Source organism: Taudactylus pleione, unplaced genomic scaffold, assembly GCF_031769625.1.
Source record: "Taudactylus pleione unplaced genomic scaffold, aTauple2 ptg000212l, whole genome shotgun sequence".
Classification (NCBI taxonomy): Eukaryota; Metazoa; Chordata; class Amphibia; order Anura; family Myobatrachidae; genus Taudactylus; species Taudactylus pleione.
In genome coordinates, this window is record NW_028284614.1 from 1,981,242 (window position 1) to 2,007,660 (window position 26,419).

Below are 26,419 nucleotides of genomic sequence, written 5' to 3' on the forward strand. Positions count from 1 at the left end.
GCTACACCTCTCGGAGCTTCTCAGTTGGACCGGGTGATATATAGACACTAGGTGCAAGATATATATATATATAGATTAGATTAAATGAAATATTACATTTTCCCACCATCCAAATGTAAAACTCTGCAAAACTACTTTGGAGAATTGTAAATGTGAATGCACTTTCCATAAGTTATATAAACCTAATTCCAGCAAATGGCATAGAATAGACAGACATAAACTTGTAAAATACAGTATATAAAATAAACATAACTATTAGTGAGCTGCAAAATAAGCCTTTATTGAGCTAAACATTTGTTGTTTTTTATACAAAGACAAATTGTCATTAAAAAAATAAGTTGCCTTTTGTTCACAGTTATTATCTTTCTGGGTATTGATACTTTGGTGGACATAGATGAGCCGCAGATGAAGCTCTAAGGAACAGAAACATGTGTGACCAAACCTGGTACCATGAAGTAAGTAGTTGGTCCACTGGAACGTATCATCACCTTAAACCTAATGTTTCCGTGTGATCCCATCAGCATTACGATTATTCTATGTGAATTTCTGGCGGTTTTCGCATCTTTTCTTTAGGTGCCAAAATTCTGCGGCTTCTTCATTATAGGATTATTTTGTTCAATATACCCAATAATAGATAGCAAATACTGCCAGATCTACAACCCCAGTGGTAACAATTCATCTGCCATGAGGATTTATGTCTCAATCTGCAGAGATGTCCTCACAATGGCAATGCATTGTTCTGATTACTGTAACTATGTATAAAACAGGAGCTGTAAACAAAATAATTCATCATTGCTGTAGCGTACAATGGAGTTACTAACATGGCATAATATAAAATGATTACAAGGTAGCGAAACGCGTAGGTCAATGTTTTCTCAGGTATATGGCAGCATGCAGGGGAGAAAATGGATGATTTCCTAAATGGCAATAAAAGGTGAGACAGTGCAGCCCACTAGATTACCAAAAATATATTCTAGCTTCAGCCCCCTATTAGCAAATCCAAATATTTTTGACTTGTATTATGACTATAGATAGCATTAGACCAGGGCTCTTCAACCTTGGCCCTCCAGCTGCTGTGTAACTACACATCCCAGCATTCACTACCACTTTTTTGATATAACAGCATGCTAAAACTATGGCAGTGCATGCTGGGATGTGTAGTTCCACAGCAGCTGGAGGGCCAAGGTTGAAGACTCCTGCATTAGACTAACAAAGCAACGCAAAGCAATGAGGCGTAAGCCTGTTCTCCTAGTTCGGGAACTCCTTACGTGGATGTTATAAGATATGCCATATTTATACCACAAAGCAGCCTACAAGTCTACCGATTCTGGCACATATCTCATTGCCCATCCCCGTGGTGCCCTGTTGAAGCTTGGTCTTTGGCACATGAGTTCCAGTCCACTGGTGGATTCCTCGATTTGAGCTTGTATTTCCTCAAACATTGTGGGAGCTGTGCCATTATCAACCATAGAAAAACTTCCAAAGGGGATAGGAGTTCTTAATAAGAAAATAAAATAGGTTGTATTAATAATCAAATTTTTCGGGAAATATTTAGTAAAACATGGAAATGAGCGGCAGAGATCATTTATTTTCATATTTGTATTAAATATAGTTGTCTACTTTTAAGTACTGTCCTCCAGTATGGCCCCTTTACTGGGGAAGTGGGAGAGATCCGTGAGGCTGTTCCACTCTCCCGGGAATGTGGGATTACTCCCTGGAATTAGGGAGAGAGTAGACAAGTATGCTGTTGCATGCACAGGTGTTTATAATGTGAGCTTGCATATAGTTTAGCATTATAAGATTATACAATTGTGCGTATTGCACCAGTCACCTACACACAGAGAAGGTCATTTGCGAAGTGCAAAATATCACTCTGCAGTCTTGGACCTGTGGATTGCGGAGGTGTAGCAGTTTGCGCAGGAAGTGAATCTGGGTGGAGTTGAAAGTCGTATATATGTCTTCCAAATGAAGTATAGACCAGAGGTTCCCAACCACGGTCCTCAAGGGGCCCCAACAGTACTGGTTTTAGAGATATCCATGGTTGCGAACAGGTGGATAAATCAAATTGACTGAGGTACTAAGTCACCTGTGGTCAAGCATGGATATCTCTAAAACCTGAACTGTGCCTTGAGGACCAAGTTTGGGAACCTCTAGTATCTGTTGAGCTTATTAGCTTAGGGCTGGAGCTCCCAGAGGAAGTCAGTGAAGACCATGGCCCTGATTCAGACCCACTCGCAAGCGGCTGTCTACTCGCAAGTGGGTCGAAAGTCTGCACTGAGCATGCGCACGACGGAGGGAGCTCCGTCGTGCACATGCGCCAGACGTGACGAGCGAAGGAAAGTCCTTCACTCGTTGTGTCTGATCAAAGGGTGCGTGCTGTCGATGTTGATTGACAGCACGCCCCCTTTGGTGGGCGTGCCGGGGGCGTGCCTCCCTGACGGGGGCGTTCCCAAGGGAACGCCTACCGCCAGAAGCCGGCCCACTGACATCACTAGTGATGTCAGTGGGAGTGATTTTGGCTCTGATAGAGCCAAAATCACTCCGGGCCTTGCTGTTGAAAACCTCAACCGCAGGCTCCGGCTCGCAGTTTCGATGGTCACGACCATCGCGGCCATCAAACTGCACGCTCGTATAGGCTGTGGGTGGTGACCCACAGCTATACGAGCGTCCAGGAGGACGCTCCATTTTTATGGAGGGCGGCCCTCATTCAGAGCGTGCACTCTGCTCAGAGCGTACCGCTCTGAATGAGGGCCCATGTTCCCTCATTCTAGAGTCTGTCAGGTCTGAGTATTCCGTGGGGCTTTTATTCAATTGGGGTGTTCCTTTTTTTTCTCTGTACCCTTATGGGCCAACAGACAGCGCTCTTGCCTACTTTATATATCTCCCATCCGGTAGCCAGTGCCAGTGGGTTAGCCCATGCAAATCACGCCATAATTGCCCTGCTTCCCACTGTGCAATGTAGCCAATCAAGGCATGAGTCCTAGATAGCAGGACCATGACGATTCAATTGGCGGCTCAGGCCATCACCCCCCCTCCGCCTCCTCCTATGGCTTGCCTATTTCACTAGGAAGTGAGCGGGATGTGAGAGGGTGACCTGCTATTCCACAAGAAGCACATTTCTTGGTGGACTCCAGGCAGTATAATAAAAAGCTACACACACAATAGCCAAGCATGTCATAAAAACAGTTCTGGTCTCTCCTGATTCATTTAAGTCATATAGGGGAATTCAATATGGAGTGAAAACTCCGTTTTTGCGTTAATATCGCACTTATGACGTCATTATCGCAGGTTTTAGTTTTACACCGTATTCAATTTCAAAGACTTTTCGCAGGTTCGAAAAGTCTTTGAAAAAAAACGGGGATAACTTTTCACCACTGAATAGGTGGCGAAAAAAAGTGCAGAATTGGGGTTTAGGGGTGCAGGCTTAAAAAAAATAGCCTGCACCCCTGGGAATGACATTTTAAAAAGAACTGTGTCAAAAAAAAAATAGGGACACCCCAAAAAATTAATTAAAAAATTGGGGTGAAAAAAAAAAATGGAATAAAGTGTTTAAAAATAAGGAAATAGGTTCAGGGCTATTCTGCAAGTATGCGGCAGGTGTATTCTAGAATAGGCTATTGGCGGCAGGTGCATAGTTGCAGAATTTTTAAAAACTTATTTTAGGGACATAAAAATATGCTAGTACCCATTTTCATGTACCCCAAATTTGATGGGACCACTTAAAAAAATGAAAAAAATAACCTAAGTGCTCTTCTGCATCACTTCTTCAATGTCGGGAAAAAAACACCTGCGGCTATTTAAATCCCCAACTTTAATTTGCAGGCTAAAACGGGGGTACCCATAGTGATCCCCCATGTTTTTACAACTTTAGTGGGGGTCCTACAATTTTTTCCAGGAAAATTTCGTAGTTTATCGCAAATCCCACTTCGCCAGGTCTCGTTTTCGTAGATTTTATATTGAATACGGGGAAAAAGCGGGCGCCCGCCCGATACTTTATCCCTGAAAAAACTCAGATGTGGAGTGAAAAGTCCAGCACGGACTTTTCGCTCCCATATTGAATACCCCTCATCGATGAGGTTAAAGCGCACAGTATTTTAGGAGACCAATGAGAGCCTTTAATGTGTCGCTTCTAAAGCAGTATGAATGACAGCTGGACTGTAGCCCGGCAGTTCAAATCCCGACAGCTGCAACCCGATGACTGGAAATCCGACACCTCAGGTACAGTAAGTCTACTATCCCTACCCCTCTCCCCCCCTAACCCTAACCCTCCCTTAGGGGTGCCTAACCCTAACCCCCTAGTGCCTAACCCTAACATACCAATACTAATGATAATGCCGCCTATCCAAGAAAGTAACTAGACAGGTGGACCTTAAGGGTGTGATTCAGAGATGGAGGCCAAAGCGCACATAGCAGCATCTATCAGTGGTTGGCCAATTTATGCAAATGCCCCTAAAAACTTCTTCCCTGGTGCACATCCGTGAAACCGCATGCACAAGGACTGAGACGCCCACTGTCAGCGTCTGTACACGCAGTAATACCGATTGGTATATGGCACACTAGCGCACGCAGGAGGGTTTCTGAGTAACCAGAAACCCCCGTGACCAACAACATTTTTTCTTCAGAGCTGGAGACAGCCTTGTCTCCATCTCTCCACCATCCGTGGGCCACCTATGATCGGAGCTGCCCGGCCGCTGCCTGTTCAACTGTCAGCGCTTCTGCGTCAGGTGCTTTCATTTCACCTGATGCGGAAGCGCTGACAGCTGAACCAGCAGTGGCCGGGCAGCGCACTACGATCATAGCCCTGACGCAGGCTACAGATATATGATGTATGCACGCAGGCAGCTCTGCAATTGCGATCCTAGAGTGTCAATGGTTAGAGGGCTCCTAAAACAGTGGATGTATGGCGTAATGTTGTTTTATTGCCCCTGGTGCTCCCCAACACGGAGCGCTGACAGCTGACATGTAGGAGAAGAAGCCATTTTTGAAGTTGCCCCCTGTTGGTTCTCCATAAGAATGTAACACTGGGAGTGCAGACCCCCCAACAAGACCCCTTCCAACAGGTACTTCCCACTTCATTTAGGATTGCAGTCACCTGTGTTGATCTAATTACAGACGAGAATTGCGTTTCAACACAGGTGACTGCAATCATAAATTAAGTGAGAAGTCCAGGAGCAGAAAATGTTGTACCTGGTGGAAGGTGTCATGTCGGAGGGTTTGGGAAGGTGGCACTTGGCTATGATGTCACCGCAATCCCAGTATGAGGAGTTGGGGATGCTGCCGCCACTTCCTGTCTGTTAGTGATGTGCAAACACCTAAGGGCAGGCCGAACAACTCCATCTTGAGTGCCCCCCCCAGGGTTAGCATCAATCCCGGTTATCGTTCAAATACAAACCTGTTGTAGCTGCCATATTGGACATTGAGGGGTGTTTCAGGGGGCGGTGGCAGTGGTTCATTCACATGTATGACTTGCTCATCTGTGTGTCTCATGGTCCAGGGCGATTGGTAAGATTTAGGGATGGCTGTAACGTTGAACCTCTCATAAGGGATCTCCTTTAGGGGCCCAGAATAACCTTAATTCAGAAAGATAGAAGGTTAGTGCACAGGACTTTACTCACAGTGCACACAGATATACAGTAATGGTTCACTCTGCTGCAGTCCAAGAAAAAAGAAAAAAAATAGAGGTGCCAATCATTCTGTTTCCTAGTAACTGTCTACAATCATTTTCTGTTTCCTAGTAACTGTCTACAATCATTCTATGTTTCCTAGTAACTGTCGCCAATCATTCTGTTTCCTAGTAACTGTTTCCGATCATTCACTGTTTCCTAATAACTGTCTCCAATCATTATGTTTCCTAATAACTGTCTCCAATCATTTTCTGTTTCCTAGTAACTGTCTACAGTCATTCTCTGTATCCTAGTAACTGTCTCCAATCATTCTCTGTTTCCTAGTAACTGTCTACAATCATTATGTTTCCTAATAACTGTCTCCAATCATTTTCTGTTTCCTAGTAACTGTCTACAGTCATTCTCTGTTTCCTAGTAACTGTCTCCAATCATTCTCTGTTTCCTAGTAACTGTCTACAATTATTTTCTGTTTCCTAGTAATTATCTCCAATCATTCTCTGTTTCCTAGTAACTGTATCCTATCATTCTGTTTCCTAGTAATTATCTCCAATCATTCTCTGTTTCCTAATAACTGTCTCCAATCATTATCTGCTTCCTAATAACTGTCTCCAATCATTTTCTGTTTCCTAGTAACTGTCTCCAGTCATTTTCTGTTTCCTAGTAACTGTCTCCAGTCATTCTCTGTTTCCTAGTAACTGTCTCCAGTCATTCTCTGTTTCCTAGTAACTGTCTCCAATCATTCTCTGTTTCCTAATAACTGTCTCTGATCATTCTCTCTTTCTTAGTAACTGTCTCCAAACATGCTCTGTTTCCTAGTTACTGTCTCCAACATTCTCTGTTTCCTAGTAACTGTCTCCAATAATTATGTTTCCCCGTAACTGCATTCAATCATTCTCTATTTCTTAGTAACTATTTACGATCATTCTGGTTCCTAGTAACTGTCTCCAGTCATTATCTGGTTCCTAGTAACTATCTCCAGTCATTCTGTTTCCTAGTTACTGTCTCCGATCATTCTCTGTTTCCTAGTAACTATCTCCAGTCATTCTGTTTCCTAGTTACTGTCTCCGATCATTCTCTGTTTCCTAGTTACTGTCTCCGATCATTCTCTGTTTCCTAGTAACTATCTCCAGTCATTCTGTTTCCTAGTTACTGTCTCCGATCATTCTCTGTTTCCTAGTAACTGTCTCCGTTCATTCTCTGTTTCCTAGTAACTGTCTCTGATCACTCTTTGTTTCCTAGTAACTGTTTCCAGTCATTCTCTGTTTCCTAGTAACTGTCTCTGATCACTCTTTGTTTCCTAGTAACTGTTTCCAGTCATTCTCTGTTTCCTAGTAACTGTCTCTGATCACTCTTTGTTTCCTAGTAACTGTTTCCAGTCATTCTCTGTTTCCTAGTAACTGTCTCTGATCACTCTTTGTTTCCTAGTAACTGTTTCCAGTCATTCTCTGTTTCCTAGTAACTGTCTCTGATCATTCTCTACTTCCTAGTAACTTTCTCCTGTCATTCTCTGTTTCCTAGTAACTGTTTCCAATCATTCTCTGGGCCTGATTCAGAGCCGGACGCTCTGACCAGAGCACTCGCTCTGAATCAGGGCCGTCCTAGTTAAATTTGGAGCGGCCTTTTGGATGCTCGCATAGCTGTGGGTCACCACCCACAGCTTATGCGAGCGTCCATGATGATGGTCGCGATGGTCAAGACCATCGTGACCATCGGGCTTGCGACGAGACCCTGCCAGAGGGTCTCGCTGCCGCAAGCCCTGGAGTGATTTTGGCTCTATCAGAGCCAAAATCACTCCCACTGACATCACTAGTGATGTCAGTGGGGCCGGACCCAGACGGTAGGCGTTCCCATGGGAACGCCTCCGTCTGGGCAGCCACGCCCCGGCACGCCCACCGAAGGGGGCGTGCTGTCACTCATCGACAGCACGCCCCCTTTGTAGCGAGACCCCGCAGCCTCCGTCGTGCGCATGCGCATTTGGGTAACATCGACCCGCTTGCGAGCGTCCTGCGCTCGCGAGAGGGGCTGAATGAGACCCTCTGTTTCCTAGTAACTGTCTCCGATCATTCTCTTTCCTATAACTGTCTCCGATCATTCTTTGTTTCCTAGCAACTGTTTCCAGTCATTATCTGTTTCCTAGTAACTGTGGCCCTGATTCAGAGCCAGACGCTCTGACAGAGCGCTCGCTCTGAATCAGCGCCGTCCTTCTGAATTTTTAGAGTGGCCTCCTGGCCACCCACAGCTATAGCGAGCGGCCAGGAAGATGGTCGCGATGGTCAAGACCATCACGACCATCGGGCTTGCGACGAGACCCTTGTGGTAGCTGAAAGCCCTGGAGTGCTTTCGCCTCTATCAGCCGAAAGCACTCGATCAGACCATAGCGACGGCTTGCTCGTCGCTATCTGGGTCTCGCGCATGCGCGCGACGGAGCCGCCTCCGTCGTTCGCATGCACACTGGGCCAACATTCACCCGCTTGCGAGCGCTCTTGAGCGGGTCTGAATTAGGCCCTGTCTCCGATCATTCTCTGTTTCCTAGTAACTGTCGCCGATCATTCTCTGTTTCCTAGTAACTGTCTCCAATCGTTCTGTTTTCTAATAACTATCAAATCATTCATTGTTTCTTGGTAACTGTCTCTGATCATTCTCTGTTTCCTAGTAACTGTTTCCAATCATTCACTATTTCCTGGTAACTGTCTCTGATCATTCTGTGTTTCCTAGTAACTGTTTCTGATAATTTACTGTTTTCTAGTAACTGTCACATACTCCCTCATGCAAAGTATATTCTCTCAGGCTGGTAATTGGTGGAACCCAATGCACAAGTTGTACAACATGGATTCTGAATGAATGTTAAGGGACAAAGCTGAAGCTATATTCAATTAATTTATTTAAAGCAATTAGAGCTCTGGCTCTATAGGCGGGATGGTGAAGCGTGAAGGGGCAGGGCAGCGCCCCATTGTGAGCATCGGATGACCACCAGCAAAGCTGAAGGGAACATTGTGAACTATGGGGAGTGGCTGCAGCTCTGACAGGCTGCAGCCCCCTCAGTACCCCTGGATATAACATACTTGCTGACAATCTGGCTGTCGTCTCCCCCCCCCCCCCCCCACCAGGAAAAGGCAGCAGGGGTCCTGGTGTGGGGTGTGACGTGATTGGGGCGGTGCCTGAAGCCTGACTGTGCGGTCTTTTGAATAAATACAATTACCTGGAGCTATATCTCCTGGGTGCAGAGACATCTGCATCTGTAGGACCTTGGCAGATTTCTTGGGGACGTGAGGCGGGGTCCTGCTGTCTCCCGGGACTATGTTTATTTCAGAGCGAAAGTTCTCCTTCCCATTCACCCTTGAAGTGCCAGTTGAGTCATTGGCAGCTGTCCACTCTGTGTTAGAGGCATTCACATTGCCACCCACCTGTTACATGGACAGAAAGGTAGAATACAAGTATTAATGTGTAGTCACTTGGGGGCAGCCAGTTTGTGTGTTGCACCAAAATTTGTGAAGAGGCAGCTTTCTATGGGTTATGTATCAAGCCGTGGCGTGCTGGTCCATAGCAGCCAATCAGCTACCAACTGTCATTCAACGAGTACAGACTGGGAAATGACAGTTAGAATCTGATTGGTTGCTTTGGGTAATTACTTTACTTTATCTCTATTGAAGGCTTGGCCCCAATTCATTAAGAACCAGTGATACCAATGAGATGCTTTTATGTATTTAGTGTATCTCACGAAAATGACATCATATGTATTATTCCTAATTTATTAAATATGTGCACATTGTTCATGGGCTCAGGTAGTTAGTGGGCCAGAAATAACTAGGGATGTGCGCCGGACCAGTTTTGCTGGATTTGGATTTGGCCCTGATTCGTCGTCCGGCTTTGGATTTGAATTTGGCTCTGATTCGTCGTCTGGCTTTGGATTTGAATTTGGCTCCGATTCATCAACTGGCTTTGGATTTGGATTTGCCAAACCTGCGGTGACTGGATTTGGATTAGATTTTTTACAAAAATTGCCAAAAAAGCTAAAATCACATAATTTGGGCTTTTGTTTTTTGTTCCTAGAGTCATATTAACCTCAATAACATTAATTCTAGGCTTGTACAGTCAATTTAGTCCACCTCACAGCTCACAATATTGTTTTCACCATTATTGGGCAAAGGCTGTAGTGAGCTGGCTGGTTACTAAGCGACAGAGCAGCGGCACAGACACCGCAGTATAAAGCACATCTATGAAACATTGCCACACACTACTGAGTCACAGTAGTGTGTTATGGACACACAGAGGGCTAAGACCCAAGGATTCACAGTGCTTGTATACAAAGAGGGCTATGGCCCAACTAGCCACAGTGCTTGTATACACAGAGGGCTACGGCCCAAGGAGTCACAGTGCTTGTATACAAAGAGGGCTATGGCCCAAGGAGTCACAGTGCTTGTATACACAGAGGGCTACGGCCTAAGGAGTCACAGTGCTTGTATACACATAAGGTACAGCCCAAGGAGTCTGAAATGGAGATGTATTACGCTTTGGAAAGAGATAAAGTGGACGGAGATAACATACCAACCAATCAGCTCCTATCTGCCAAGTCACAGGCTGTTTGAAAAATGGCAGTTAGTCGCTGATTGGTTGGTACTTTATCTCTCTTCACTTTATCTTTCTCCAAGGCTTAGCACATAGACCCATTAGCATGAAATGCATTAATCCCTATATTTCTGCATGAGTCTTCCTTCTAGCAGTAACATTGAGAAATCACATGATTACCAAATATATAACTTTATAATGTTCCTTAGTAGGTACTCACATTTATACGATTTGATGGATACTCGAATGTGTACCTTTGTACACGCTTCTGCCGTTCCAAATACATACAAGAGCCACGGTTGTGCTGCAAGGAGAGTTCTTCCATCATTAAATCCTGCGGGATGCTGACTTTCTTACCCAGGTCCAATAGAGGGGCTGGCCGAGAAATCAATATATATGTTGTGTTATACAGAGCAACACACTCAGGGCCTGATTCAACAAGAATCACAGTTGCTAATGCGCACAGTCCAGGTTTCAAGCATGGACATCCTTAAAAACTGGACTGTTGAGATGCCTCAAGGACCAAGTTTGGGAAACGCGGAATTACCACAATCCCTCCACTAGATGTCACTGTGTAGCTTTCTAAGAAACGTGAACCCAGAGCAGTCCACACTGAACAGTCTGTGACCTTTCTAACTATGGTACCAGACACAGCTATAAATCCCCAACTGCACTGACTTTAGCAGCAGTTTCTTTAATTTGTAAGGAACATCTTAAATTTAGTGGCTTCCTAATGAAGACAAGTATACTTGAATGTCAATAGTTACGCATGGTTTGCCTTGCCGGCTGTGTTACTGAATTGGACATGGTACAGTATCTTATAAAACGGTGTTTTTGGCAACAATGCTGAGATTACCAGCATTGTGCAGCCAGGGGCGGGGCCATGATGATGCGATTCAGGATTAATCGCGTTAACGTCTCCCCTGGACCGCCCACTTACAAGGGGGGGAGGAAGCAGAAAACGGTGGAGGGTTGTGGGTGGGTGGCGCTGGCTGGGAGACTGGGGGGGATGCGAAGGGGGTACTGGGAGGGATCCAATTAGATCCCTCTCAGTGCAGAATGCAAAAAGAGGCCGAAGACTTCTATTGGGCAATGCCATCTTAAGAGGGCCTTGCCCACCAGCTCCAAGCTACAGAAAGCTTTGCTAACCGAAGCTTGGTGCATACAAGAAATGCAGAAATTTTTCGGGGTTTTGACCACATAATAGAGAACAGTGCATTTTGCTCAGGGACAGTATGTAGGAAAACCTTCTTGCTGGGACAGTTCTCCCATTATAGAGCTGTTATGGGGTGCATAGATTTCCGGGTTAACATGCACATGCGCTGCAAGCAGTGGAGGCTCCAGAGGTGGGGCTGCAGTACAGTCCAAAATTCAAATAGGGGAGTCACACCAACTGCCAGTGAGTCCTGACCAGCAATGTTTGGCAGCGTTTGTATGTAAGGACAGTTGGTGTGACTCCCCTATTTGAATTTTGGAATGTGCTGCAGCCCCGCCTCTGGAACTGCCACTGGCTGTAAGCCACAAGTAACAGATCCTTCAAATCCCTCCCTGGGGAATGTTCCACAAAGAAGCCCATAAGCTTCTATAGCTGATTCCACCTAATGATGGCACTAGCTAGCGGGCACAAGCTCTGGGTAGTTACACTTAACGAAGCTTGCTAGAGCTAGGCTGCGGGTTGGGAGGGTTAAGGTTAGGCTGCAGGGTTTAGGGTGAGGCTGCAGGAGGGGAGGGTTAGGGTGAGGCTGCAGGGTGGGAAGGTTAGGGTGAGGCTGAAGGGTGGGAAGGTTAGGGTGAGGCTGCTGGATGGGAAGGTTAGGGTGAGGCTGCAGGAGAGGAGGGTTAGGGTGAGGCTGCAGGAGGGGAGGGTTAGAGTTAGGTTGCGGGGCTTAGGGTGAGGCTGCAGGAGGGGAGGGTTAGGCTGCGGGGGGAGGGAGGTTAGGGTGAGGCTGCAGGAGGGGATGGTTAGGGTGAGGCTGCAGGAGGGGAGGGTTAGGTTGCGGGGTTTAGGGTGAGGCTGCAGGAGGGGAGGGTTAGGCTGCGGGGGGAGGGAGGTTAGGGTGAGGCTGCAGGAGGGGAGGGTTAGAGTTAGGTTGCGGGGCTTAGGGTGAGGCTGCAGGAGGGGAGGGTTAGGCTGCGGGGGGAGGGAGGTTAGGGTGAGGCTGCAGGAGGGGAGGGTTAGGCTGCGGGGGGAGGGAGGTTAGGGTGAGGCTGCAGGTGGGGAGGGTTAGGTTGCGGGGTTTAGGGTGAGGCTGCTGGAGGGGAGGGTTAGGCTGCGGGGGAGGGAGGTTAGGGTGAGGCTGCAGGAAGGGAGGGTTAGAGTTAGGTTGCGGGTCTTAGGGTGAGGCTGCAGGAGGGGAGGGTTAGGCTGCGGGGGGAGGGAGGTTAGGGTGAGGCTGCAGGAGGGGAGGGTTAGGCTGCGGGGGGAGGGAGGTTAGGGTGAGGCTGCAGGGGAGGGTTAGGGTTAGGCTGTGGGGCTTAGGGTGAGGCTGCAGGAGGGGAGGGTTAGGGTTAGGCTGCGGGAAGGGTGGGGTAGGTGAAGGGTTAGGATACTTACCTGCATGCATCAGGATTACGCTGCCAGGATTCTGACCGCCAGCATTGTATTTGTATGAGCCGGGATCGCGAACCCAACCCATCACCGTTTCCTCCTCACAAGCGTGCCCTGGTCACCGTGTGCCTGGTCATTTGGAACGATTGCCCGGTATATTACAATGGATAAGGGTCTGTAATTTCTATTTGCGTGCGCTCGCTCTGAGTCAGGGCGTCCCTATTTTTTTTTTAAATTCCAGCCTCCAGGCCACTCGCACAGCTGTGGGTGACCACCCACAGCTTGTGCGAGCGGCCTGACGATGGGCGCGACTATCGCTACCATCGGCATTGTGATGAGACCTTGTGGTAGGGTCTCTGCACTCGCAATGCCAAGTGGACTTCCAGCTCTAATAGAGCCGGAAGTCCACTACTGACATCACGAGTGATGTCAGTAGGGCTGCCCACAAACGGCAGGCGTTCCTTCGGGTACTCCTCCGTTCGTTCAGCCACCCCCCCTACCCGCCTACAAAACAGGGCGAGCTGTCGATCAACATCTTGCTGCGAGCTACGGAGCAAGTGAAGGTCTCACTTGCTCCGGGGCTCGCGCACGCACTGGGCCACCATCGACCCGCTTGCAAGTACTATGCGCTTGCGAGCAGATCTGAATCAGGCCCTTGGTCTTATTTTTTGTTTTTATCTTATTGTTTTACATTTTGGTGTAGGTGCGTTGCTAGTTCTGTGACACCTCACTTACCTTCCCCTCTTATTTCTCTGACTATGGCTGACGCCAGGCCTTTCCTCTCCTTCACCAGATCTGCGTGCGTGGGAAACATTATTCTGGCTGGGAAGAAAGAATAAGAACAATTATAGCACAAGATGACTTCATTTAATCCTTTTATTGCTACAAGATTTAATATCTCTTCTTGCGCACATATAAAAGAGTTATGAAACGGGAAAGTGAAGATTACTAGATGAACAGAGATTGTTTTTGGCTAAACAGTCGGTCAGGGGATTAAACGGCTTTTCCGCTTGTAGTCTGGGAATAAATGGAGACGAGCATATTACAGATGAAAGTTGGAGTAGCAGACAGTTAATTATGAGGTGCGATTATTTTGTTATGATCGTAGATGATGCGGTACTGTTTCTTTGCATGTGCTTTGCCCTCTATTAGCAAAATGGCAGCGGCTGTATAGACTTGTCCACGCGTTCGTAGAATTATGTGGCTGCTTTCACTGTCTGAAATCTACTGCACAAACATGAACAGCGACTGATTCCATACTTGCCTACTAATACCCCTTTTCCACTGGCCAAAATACCCAGGTTATTGCCATGTCAACCCAGTTTGAGGCTCAGTGGAAAAGGCACCTAGGAGAAAATCCCGGGTCGATTTACCCGGCATTTCTTCCCAGGTCTCAAGCAGGGTTTTACGCGGGTAAAACCATGGTCAGGCTCAGTGGAAATGGGTAACCGGGATCTTTGGACCCAAGATGTCTTTTACCGCAAGGTGATTGGCTGGTATGAGGAGGCTGTCTGTGACAGCTGTCACCGGGGGGGGGAGAGATTACAGCCTCCCCGTATGGTCCAGACTGTTCCGGTTTTTTACCCCATCCCCAGGGGAGATCTGGAGTTTCCGGCGCTTGGTGATGACATCATCTCCAAGTGCCGGCACTGCTCCGGTTCGGCGCCACAGTGGAAAAGGGGTAAATCCCGGGTTTGACCTGGTTTAGAACTGTGTTCCAAATCCCAGGTCAGACCACGTATTTTGATGGGAAAGGCGTATTAGTCTAACTCCTGTCTAGGAGGAGTCTTAGGGGGTGGGGCCTCGCACTTTATATCATAAAGCCCCACCCCCATTGCAGTATAATCCTGCAAATACGTGTCTAAAATAAGGAGGTGGAGCTTAAATGCCTTGATTCTGTCATATTGGCCCCGCACCCTGCCTACGGACTGTGGTTCAAGGTATTGCTCTCCCCATTCTTCTCACTTTGCCCACTTCACTATGAAGTGGGATATATGCGGGAGATCTACTCGCTCTTCCTGGTGTGCGTGGAACTACCAGAAAATCAAGAGTCAGTGTCTACGACGTATTTCACTGTTTACAATGAAGATACAGGAAAACATATAATAATTGAAGTATTATTAATATTATCATCTTTTTTCCTTAGGTGCCACAAGGTGCACATAGCACCATACAAGGTTTCACTTAAAAAGACAAAAAAATGACATAGCAGAAAAAAAAATGCACAACAGTGAACAGTAAAAAGCATATAGGGGAGATGTACTAAGCATCGCTTCCGCGATGCAGTACATCCCCCTGACTTTGCGTACATACCGTGGTTCATTACCGCGGTATGTACTAAGGATTTCGAAAAGGACAGCTCTCCTAATAAGAGCTGTCCTTTGCGATGCTGCCGGTCAGAGGGACTTCCGGGTTGAACACCCAGAAGTCCTTCTGTGCATGAGCAGAAGGCAGAGGGCCGCGGGGGCTCATGGGAGGGATCCGATCGGATCCCTCCCAGCCAGGAGCATCGCGATAAGAAGCCCATAGGCTTCTATTGGGTAACGCCACTTGAAAGTGGCGTTACCTAGCGACGCAAAGCAGCAGAATACATAGTACATATGGGGAATACGGTAAAACCCCCAAAAACTGCATTTTCGGGGGTTTTAGCGCATTTTCCCCGTTAGTACATCTCCCCCAGTATCTCTAAATATATCAAATAAAAGTCCAGTTTCAGAGTCTGCCTATTCGTTTGGTCTAATCTTTTGAACCACTAGATGGATTTCAATGGGGTGTGAACTATTCTATACAGCATTGATCGAGGAAGGTTTTGGTGTATGACCCATTCATTATGTGACAAAAGGGAGCCGAGCAGTGACCATTTTAGTGAAGCAAAATCACAGAAAAAGATCTTGCACCAAGCTATTGTATAGGAGCTGGCCAGGGTGCTGAAACAGCAAGACAGCATCTGAAACTGAGACTGGGGGGTATATTTACTAAAGTGAGAGTTTTTAGAAGTGGAGCTGTTGCCCATAGCAACCAAACAGATTCTACTTATATTTAACTAGCACCTTCTAGAAGATAATAGCATAATAGCTAGAATCTGATTGCTTGCTCCACTTCTACAAACTCTCAATGTAGTAAATTTACCCCTTGGAATGAAAAAACTTGTGCTGTGTGAGTGACTGACTGCTGCAGCTGCAGGACTAAGGGCTGCGCTCTGATTGGCACTCTGAGACAGGGAGAGCCAATCAGCGATAACAATGGCCCTGATTCAGAGCTGGACGCTCTGACCAGAGCGCTCGCTCTGAATCAGGGCCCACCTCCATTAATATGGAGCGTCCTCCTGGACGCTCGTATAGCTGTGGGTCACCACCCACAGCATATACGAGCGTGCAGAATGATGGTCGCGATGGTCTTGACCATCGCGACCATCGGAACTGCGAGTAAAAGCCTGCGGTTGGGTTTTTCAACCGCAAGGCCAGGAGTGATTTTGGCTCTATCACAGCCAAAATCACTCCCACTGACATCACTAGTGATGTCAGTGGGGCAGGCTTCAGACGGTAGGGGTTCCCTTGGGAACGCCTCTGTCTGCCAGGCACGCCCCCGGCACGCCCACCAAAGGGGGCATGCTGCCAGTCACCATCGACAGCACGCCCCCTTTGATGAGACACTCCGAGCGAAGGAAAGTCCTTCGCTCATCGGGTCTCGCTCATGCGCACGACGGAGCTCCCTCCGTCGTGCGCATGCGCAGTGGGGACCATCGACCCACTTGCGAGCGGACAGCCACTCGCGAGTGGGTCTGAATGACCCCCAATATTCCCTGTCGCTTAGCAGCAGTCTAGAAAGGAGAGGGAGTCAGGGACAGAGCAGGGTCACATCTGAGGCAGACAGAGAGTGAGAGAAAGCCTCCAACGAACCCATGAAGATGCCCTGATGGAGACACAGGAGCCAGGGGAGGCATAGTTATCAGGAATTAAAAAACAAAACAACCATCGGACACCATCAAATAATTTCTATTCAATTGTGGCAAACATCGGACCACCACCATCAAATGGTAAAAACACTACCACTGGAACAAAAACATCGATGTTTAGTAATCATGGGATTCCATCCCTACGCTGAACCTGCAGGCACACTCTGGTCACCATTCCTCCACCGTGAAGTGCTCCTTCTCCAGCATGATGTTCCCGCTCAGCTACACAACCTCGGTAAACAGGAGGCACCTCCCATGGAAGTCAGCGCTGTTTTCAGACAGGGGCACTATGGCGTTGAAGCTCAACAGGAAGCCCTGGAAATACAGGGTACATTGTGCAAAGAGGACATTGCTCATCGCTATGTTCGGCAGCCGGAGAGTGGTACGCATGGAGGTTGCGGAAATATGCACAGGTGCCCCAGCCCTGGGGACATGCTGCTGAAAATGCTTATGGTAGCTACACTACCAATCTCTCATCCTTGATACTCCTGTCCTTCTCAACACATTCAAGCAGCAGGGCCCCAGCCAGCTGCAGGGGCAGCAGGAGGGGAGTTGTGGTGACACTGGTAAGATGCAGTGGGGGCAGGGGTGAGAAGCAGAGGGTTGTGGTGTGATGCAGGAGGCTGTGATAAGAAGCAGGAGTGAAAAGCAAGGGCCTGTGGTGAGATATAGGATGCTGTGGTGAGATGCAGGGGGCAGTAGTGAGAAGCAGGAGGCTGTTGTGAGATGCAGGGGGCAGTAGAGGGAAGCAGGAGGTTGTTGTGAGATGATGGGGCAGTAGTGGGAAACAGGAGGCTGTGGTGAGATGCAGGGAGTAGTAGTGGGAAGCAGGAGGCTGTTGTGAGATGCAGGGGGCAGGAGTAAGAAGCAGGAGGCTGTGGTGAGATGCAGGGGGCAATAGTGGGAAGCAGGAGGCTTTGGTGAGATGCAGGGGGCAGTATTGGGAAGTAGGAGGCTGTGGTGAGATGCAGGGGCCGTAGTGGGAAGCAGGAGGCTGTTGTACGATGCAGGTGGCAGTAGTGGGAAGCAGGAGGCTGTTGTGCGATGCTGGTGGCAGTAGTGGGAAGTAGGAGGCTGTTGTGCAATGCAGGGGGCAGTAGTGGGAAGCAGGAGGCTTTGGTGAGATGCAGGGGGCAGTAGTGAGAAGCAGGAGGTTGTTATGAGATGCAGGGGGCTGTGGCGAAATTAAATTGCTACCGTGTGAAGCCGAGTTGTATCGCTAGCAGGGCCGGATTATAGGCGGGGCAGGTGGGGCGGTCGTCCAGGGGCCCCCCATATTGGGGGCCCCCACACTGTCGCAAGCATTCCGGGCCACTCTGGAGTCTGGACTCTCTCTGGCCGGCTCCACCCGGCAGATGAGCACACTGACTCTGTCACTGTTGGATCGTGGCTGATGTTGGAAGCTCCGCCCCCTCATTGTCGCGATTTGTGGGTGAATGGATAGGAGGCGGAGCTTAATTTATGTGACCCACATCATTCAGAAGTGCTGCCTGCCTGTCTGATCGTGCAGCATGTACAGTGTGTGTGCACTCTGGCCCTCATTCAGACCCGCTCGCAAAAAGCGAGCGCTCGCTCTGAATGAGGGCGGCCGCTTTTGTTTTGAAAGCCGGCCTCCTGGCCGCTCGCTCAGCTGTGGGTTACCACCCACAGCTTTAGCGAGTGACCAGGTGATGGTCGCGATGGTCTCGACCATCGTGACTATCGGGGCTTGCGACAAGACCCTTGCGGTAGGGTCTCGTCTACCACAAGCCACAGGTAGCTTCCTGCTCTAACAGAGCAGGAAGCTCCCTACTGACATCACTGGTGATGTCAGTAGGGCCGACTACAAACGGCAGGTGTTCCTTCATGAACGCCTCCGTTTGTCCGGCCACCCCCCTCACCCCGCCTACAAAACAGAGCAAGCTGTCGATCAACATCGACAGCCGCCCCGTTTGTAGCGAGCCCCGGAGCGAGTGAATTTGTCACTCGCTCCAGGGCTTACACACGCGCACTGCGACTGCTGCGCGTGCGCAGGCCCTCGCCATTGACCCGCTTTCGAGCGCATAGTGCATGCGAGTGGGTCTGAATGAGGGCCTCTGTCCTTTCCTCACTCCCTCCCTCTGTGTCTCTCTATGTCCCATTCTCTCTTCTCTCCCACCCTCTCCCTCTCTCTGTCACTCATAACTTCTCTGTCTCTGGGGGGTATTCATTTAGCCATGATGTCTCTCTCTCTCTCTCTCTCACTCTCTCTCTTCCTCTATCTTGCTCTCCCCTCCACCCCCATAATGAACGCCCCGGCAGCACTCCGGGCATAAAGCAGGGATGGAGCCCCTGTCCCTGCGTGTGCCGTTTGATGCATTCTCCCGGTATGATCGCATCTTGCAGTGTGATGATGGGCGGTAATGTCATGCCGAGATCACATTGCAAATGCGCTCATTAATAAATTAGCCCCTACTGCACATGCGCGGCCACCATTGCCGGGGAGGGTTCGGGAGAACCCTTTCCCAGGTAATAATGCAATGTGTAGCGGCGGCTAATACCATCTTGAGGTGTCAGTAGCTGCGGGGGCCAATATCCGGAGTGCATCACATTCCGGAAGTTGGTGAATTTGGCGGCATCGCATCCCCCATAGACACCTATGGGAGATGCGGCTGCCAGCGGGAATGGAGGGATGGCAGCAGGTATCGGAGATATCTGCTGTGGTCCCTATGTTATACTTCTGGGGGGAACTTAATATTTGCGGTAACCCACCAAAATGGGTGTTTTCGGGGATTAAGCCGCAAATACATAATGATAAATGGGCCCCAATGTCCACTATGCTGCCCGGAGTCTGTTCCCAGCAGTGTTATGGACAGTAGTGTGATGCGACCTTGCCGGTTAGTGGAGAGTCTGGAGCCAAGGTGAAGGGCCATAGTAGTTGCTGCGTGGGGCCGTGGAAATTTTATCAATGGGGCCCCCACAATTGAGTTGCCCCGGGGCCCCCACAAGCCTTAGTCGCCAGTACTGTATAAATAAGAGAATAACACGACACAAGGAGTGACAAGTACAGGGGAAGGGTAGGGGAACTGGGAAGCAGACCAGGGGGGTAATTCTGAGTTGGGAGCAAAACATAAAAAGTTACTTTGCACCTGGACAAACGATGTTACGATGATAGGGGGAGAGTCACATTGTTTTTGCATGCAGGGTAAATACTGGCCGCTTTTGCATGTAGCCCACAAATGCTGGACAGCTTTATTCTTACACTGCAATTTAGATTTGAATTCAGACTCTCAAATCTGACTCTCTCTACTACACATTGATCTATCCACCCCCACCCCCACAGTGCAACATAGTCTCCTCCAGATGCAATGTTACTTTTTGCCCTTAACTTGGAATCAGGAGAAGGTAGTTGTATAAGAGAGCCGGAAGGATTAGTGATAAGATGTGTCTTCAGGCACATTTAAAGCTAGGGAGAGTGTAGAAAGTGGGACTGGTTAAGGGTGAGCACTCCAGTGGAGGGGGCACACCAGGAGAAATCTGGGTGGCAGACATGCTCACCACTATAAATGTCTAGACCTGCCTAGAAGACAGCTTTATGAAGACTTAGAGGCTTAAAGAAGCCTCAGATAGTAAAATGACCAGAGTAAGCTGTGAAAACTCAGAACTGAATAAATAGATATACTGGGCAACAAGTTCAATGCCCAGAGAGTTGTTGGCTCCCCCTTATTCCCAATGTAGAACTCATTTATTTAAGCTGACAGATTCATAATTTGGCTCAGTTACATTAAAGGGCTTCTAAGGATTTTTGCCTGATTACCATTACCTAGGTCAGAAGTTCCCAAACTCGGTCCTCAAGGTACCCTAACAGTCCAGGTCTTAAGGATATCCATGGCTGAGAACAGATGGTTAAATCAAATTGACTGAGGAACTAATTAGGTCACCTGTGCCCATGCATGGTTATCCTTAAAACCTGGACCGTTAGGGTGCCTTGACGGCCGAGTTTGGGAACCTCTGTCCTAGGTCATGACATAACGCAGAAACATTTGTACTAAGCTCTGGAAAGTGATAAAGTGGAGAGAGATAAGGTACTAACCAATCAGCTCCTAGCTGTCATGTCACAGGCTGTGTTTGAAAAAAATGACAGTTAGGAACTGATTAGTTGGTACTTTATCTCTCTCCGCTTTATCACTTTCCAGAGCTTAGTACATCTGCTCTATTCCTTTCTCTGGACAAGACTCAGGTCATGCTGGGAATTCTAAGGCCAACTGCAAAATCTCCTCTTCGTTTTCGTTTTCTTCTGGGTCAGACCAGCCATTGCCACTGTATTTCATGACACACCTGAAAGTGCCTGAACCTCTACTTTTCACCCTATAGGTTATTAGGTTATTACATAACATTATGTAGTAGCTCAGACTTCCAGTACATGCTATAGTAGCTGACTCCATGCTAGTTTATCCTTCTACTAATATTGTGTTAGGCTGCCCAGTTACAAAGTGGTATCACCTTCAATGTCTGCAATGTTCCTTAAAATGCCAAATAAACAAGGTTCACTAACTATGATGTCGTACTGCAATCTTCACCTCATATTGTTCATATCAAATGGTCTGTACAGTACTATGACATAGCGCCCCACCCCGGCCCGTTATGTCACAGCCACACCTCTGTGTCCCGATGCCGGTGGACTTTTCCATGCAGTCTCAGGGCCTGCAGGGAAAGGTCAGTGAAAAAAGACACCTGAGTGGGGTTCATGCGTGGGGAAAACCCATTCATTCTGCGTAAAGTGCGCGTGTTAACCCTTGGTTTACCACTTGGGGAAAATTGCTGTTTAATAGCATTTCCCCGTGTGGCGCTTGTAATTAGCCACGGGGTAAACCCCATAGCTACAGTAATTGAATCTCCTTCATAATGTGGAGTGGCCTGTCCTGATTTGCTCTCTGCCCACTCCTGGGCCCTGAGTATTTGTGAGACAGGGAAGCTGAAGAGGAAGAAGCATCTAGGAGAGAGTAATACTGTACAATGGAGTAATACTGTACAGTGGAGTAATACTGTGCAATGGGGTAATACTGTACAATGGAGTAATACTGTGCAATGGAGTAATACTGTACAATGGGGTAATACTGTACAATGGAGTAATACTGTGCAATGGAACAGAGGGTCTGATTCTAAATCGCATGCAACTCTGCCGAATAAGGAAGTCTGGTGCTATTATGTGCCCATATTCATATGGATCTCTGCAACTGCACCACCCCTTAGCCCTCAATACGCCAGAGCCGCCATCATCACTGTAATAAGCGCTTACACTTACTGTACCCCATAATAGGTGCAAAAGATACAACTGAAATCGGTGTCTTCTCGGCAGACGCATGCCCAAGAGATGTTTCTCTCACGTGCATACACCCATTTATCACCCGGTTATGCCCGTCTCACAATATGGTGTAACTCTGGCTACACACTCACAGCATGCCCAAGAGACGGTTCTCTCACGTACATACACCCATTTATCACCCGGTTATGCCTGTCTGATGGACGGAGAGAAGCAACTGAGATGTGTGCAAATCACAATTGACCGTATCTACTAGAGATGTGCGGTTCGGTTCTCCAGAAAAATCTGAATCCACCCGAATTTCCTAATTCCGGACAAATCAAATTCGCGGTTCTAATCTCCTGAGGAGATCGGGATAGATCCGAGTCGCGGTTCTGACATTCCCACGGTTCGGAATTCTGATTTTTAAATCCGAATTTCGGGTTTTGGATTGCAAGAATTACATGATTTCAGCTGTTTTTTTAAAAAACTTTTTTATCAATTTAAATAAATAAAAAATACAGATCCAAAACCAAAAACACAAAGATGTATCCAGATCCAAAACCAAAAAGGGGGGTCACCGCACATCTCTAATATATATACTTGAAGTGACGTGTGTTCGCTGTGATGTAAAAACTAACTAGATACTATACGGCCGCGTTCGGTCTCGCCTGTCACTCAGACCCAGGCACCAATATGTGCTGTGTTTCTATGTTCCCTCCCGGGCAATAGGCTGGTATTGAAACACTCATTTTTTTTACAATGACATTGTTAATACGACACTATATAAAACATTCCATATTTGTCCTCCATGTCCCACAAATTGAAGGTGCAGATGCCCAGGGCTAATGGGGAAAGCTCTGCGAGAGATGTGTAGAATGTGCTTAGCACTGCAGAGTGACGTCTGGTGATCTTCTACATTACAGCGGGACATGGGGGTCAGACAGATTATGACACGGCCTACATAACACGCGATGTACTCATCCCTATAAATAGCACGCAATCACGGTTGCCAAGATTTTATGTCTTTTTTGCTTGATTTAATGAAAGGAAATAATTTGTGTTGTTTTACATTAAGGACCTCATTCAGACCCGCTCGCTAGATGCAATCGCTCGCATCCAGCGTATGCAAATTTGTCAACGTGACGGCATGGGAAGCGATCGCTCGCCAAGGCATAAGCACACCCACTTTGGCTGTGCGAGCGATCACTCTGTGTATGCAGACACCCATTAGCGTATGTTGAGACGCCCACTAGCGCACGTCATCTCTAGGAAGTGTATTAAAACATTGGTACATCGAGCACCATCGGTAGCGATTGCAGCGCTTGTGGTTGCCTTACCCTTCCGCAAGCACTGCGAGGACTTCAGTGTAAAAAACAGGCAGGTGACGTGTACTATGACACTGCCTGTTAATTATGCACGCCTTGAAAACGGCGTTGAAACACCAAGGCACGTCTGCGTTCGCACCTCCACTCCCCCGTGTCCTGCCGCTGTTACCACCCACAAACGGCCTCTACTGTCACTCAATTCACTGGGCTGTCTTTGTTGGGTGAGCGAGCGGGCTGCGATCACACAGAGTAGTTCACGCACGCGCAGAATGAAGCGTGTGCATGCGCGTTCACAAACCATTGGGCCGCTTGCGAGCGCACAGCGCTAGCAAGTGGGTCTGAAAGAGGTCCTAAGTTCGATGACATTTGTCCAGCTTATAACATTGCACATAGAAGCCAGACTTATTATGGCTAGGGACAGAAAGACGGATAACATCAGTAAGAACGTTTCCTGATTTGACAGTGACCTTCCCAATGAGATCTTCATCAGCCGGGAGGGTGACGTTTAGGGATGAGAGGGAACATAATTATTTCAAATATCACTATAATGCATAAACTCTGCTTCAACCCAAACAATTGTCCTTGTTACGGTTACCATGACATGGCCTTTGCACTGGGTGATGATATCAGACTTGGGGTCTAGTTACTAAGCAGTGTTAGGAGACAGAGTGAAAAGTGATAAGGTGCCAGCCAATCAGCTCCCAACTGTCATTTCACAGGCTGTGTTTTAAAAATGACAGTTGGGAGCTGATTGGCTGGCACCTTATCACTTTTCACTCTGTCTCCTAACACTGCTTAGTAAATAGACCCCTTGGTTGACACCTAAACTATATTGTCGTGAAAAGGTTATCACTGGGCCTGATTCAGTACGCATCGCAATTGCGATCGCAGCTGCGAATTCGCACAGAATGCTGCTGCGAAAATATGCATTGCTCACACGGCATAACGACGCCCACTGCTGCATTCTCATATACGTCCAATGTCGCTCCTCTGCGTAAACATCGGTACCATCGACGCACATAGGCCACTCATGCAGCATTTACAGCAGGACCGACCAGCCGCAGACACCGCAAGTCTCCTTGCTCGCAGTGAGCTCTCATGCTGTGTATGCAATGGCAGTGGCTAATTTATGCACGCCCAGGAGACGGCATTCAAATGCACAGACACGTCTGCGTTCTTCCGACCACTCCCCCGTCACCACCCCAAACGTTGACTGCCTGTCGCTCACTCTGTAATGGATTCCGCTGGGCATCCGTAGTCGCGGTGTGATCGCTGCGCACGCACATTGCGGCTTATATGCATGCGCGATGATAAACAATCGGACGATATGCGTCCATAATCGCACTTGCGTACACTTCTAAATCACTACCTATTGTCTCCATAAATGGACAACTATTGATCACATTTATATGTATGTTGAGCTATCTATGGGGGATATTCGTTAGCGGCAATGGCCGCGAAATGCTGGTGTTCAGACTGTCCAACTGTTTCTACCACCAACATTGCAGAGTTTCCTCGCTGCCTGTAGAAGTGCAGAAAGAAATCTGTGATGTTGCTGTACCGTAATTATCACCTGATTTAGTACTGATCGCTATTCTGCTTATACGCACGCGACACAGTTGCTAATATCAGCGGTGATATGTAAATGTCTGCATTCGCATTGCGATCGCAGCCTAACAAAAGGACGCCCACTTCCCCTTACTCACATCCGTATACTTTGGCAACGTAGCAAAATAATCGGTAACATCAAGTAACATCGGACCCATACGCACAGTTAGGGGCAGGTCAGAGCTCACTCAGGAATAGCTAACTTCAGCGCACACTATGAGGCCTCAGGCTGCGTCTGGTATAGCAGCGGCTAATTTATGCTCGCCCATGCAATGCCGTTGAGATGCACTGGCACGACTGCGTTCGCCCGACCTCCCCCCGTCACACCCACAAACGGCACTTCCTGTCAATCACTCTCTGATGTGTCTGCACGGTCACTGCGATCGCAGTCCCGATCGCAGCGTCTGGTTTGGTTCACGCGCATTGAGATGCGTACGCATGCACAGTGCAAAATAATTGCACAATTGCCTGCGTATAAGCAACTGCGTTCCTAGCAGAATGAGCCCCTTAGTGACAGGCAGATGTACACATGTCACATTGAATCGGTCAGGGTAATCTAGCAATGTGGTTTTGTCGCTCCCAGTTATATTATTTATGTAAAAAAAAATGTATGCAATTCAGACGCACACATTGAGCGACAAAGACCCTCAGCATGGCGGCAATGCCCACAAAGTGCGCCGAGGGGTCTATTTGGCGCAACTGAAGCAGCGGTGTAAAAGGACACAACTGTAAGGTGCACATATATGTCAACTATGGATGACTACATGTAATTAGTAAAATGTATAATGTGGATAAGAGCCCACCTGTACTGTGCTGGTCAGCGTCCCGGGGTCACCTGCGCAATGAGCGTTTCTCTTTGGATCTTTTGATGTGTTTCGTTCAGTCTCCTTGTTGTTTATTGCTCGCTGTCACTCCCAATCCTTTCTCTCCTTTGGGAACGGAGCTCTGCCTGGTCTTCTTGTATTGCTCCTTGCACCTCTCTCTTTCACTTTACTATATGTTGCATCTGTTTCTGCCTATCTCTGTCCTTGCTGCCTCCTCCCTCAGTGATATTTCATTACTTTCCTCTTCTGTAGAACTCGCTGGCCCTTTGCCTCTCTCTCTCTGACTTTTTGCTTTCTGACAGCTAATTTCCTCCTTCTCCCTCTCCCTTCCTTCGCACCCCTACCTATGCCTCAGAATAACCTTGGTGGCTCTTCCACTGATGACATAATGACACTATTACAGTCCCAGGGTGGTAAAGTTAGCACAGACGACACTCCAGATGTGAAAACCATTCACTGCTCTCTTCAACCTCGTGTGACTTACAAGTTGTGTTTACAGTGTGTCATGCAGCGTTGCTAGGGATGAGTGCCTTGTGTAGACCGAACATCAGTCCAAAACCAGGCGACAATAAGCCAAATGCATATTTTAGTTGATTAATTTTTTTAGAATAACAAATGTCACACAATAGATTTTTATTTGTGCAAAACACTTTGTTTAATTTTAATCATCCCCCAAAAAATGAGAATATCCCAGTACAGGTTTCCC

General features: G+C 47.8%; 1 protein-coding gene across 2 annotated transcripts; it reads right to left on the reverse strand.

Moving 5' to 3' along the window:
• Positions 1–259: 259 nt before the first annotated feature.
• Positions 260–26,042, reverse strand: MYOZ3 (myozenin 3). 2 transcript variants are annotated; one of them, XM_088478352.1, is made up of 6 exons: positions 25,693–26,042; positions 13,474–13,556; positions 10,411–10,565; positions 8,824–9,028; positions 5,393–5,570; positions 260–1,497 (listed from the first exon to the last, which is right to left on the reverse strand). In XM_088478352.1, the coding sequence occupies exons 2-6, from the start codon at positions 13,550–13,552 to the stop codon at positions 1,311–1,313; spliced, it is 804 nt and encodes a 267-aa protein (XP_088334478.1). In that variant the 5' UTR covers positions 13,553–13,556; positions 25,693–26,042; the 3' UTR covers positions 260–1,310. The 2 variants fall into 2 exon arrangements, with proteins under 2 accessions (XP_088334478.1, XP_088334477.1); XM_088478351.1 differs by having other exon boundaries at positions 13,474–13,560.
• Positions 26,043–26,419: the final 377 nt, after the last annotated feature.

Excerpts from the sequence above, each read along its gene's own strand:
- MYOZ3 (XM_088478352.1), bottom strand. The coding sequence starts at position 13,552 with ATGTTTCCCACGCACGCAGATCTGGTGAAGGAGAGGAAAGGCCTGGCG. Across the intron at positions 9,029-10,410 it reads ATCCATCAAATCGTATAAAT|GTGGGTGGCAATGTGAATGC; the intron begins GTGAGTACCTAC and ends TCCATGTAACAG. Across the intron at positions 5,571-8,823 it reads CCCAGGAGATATAGCTCCAG|GTTATTCTGGGCCCCTAAAG; the intron begins GTAATTGTATTT and ends TTCTGAATTAAG.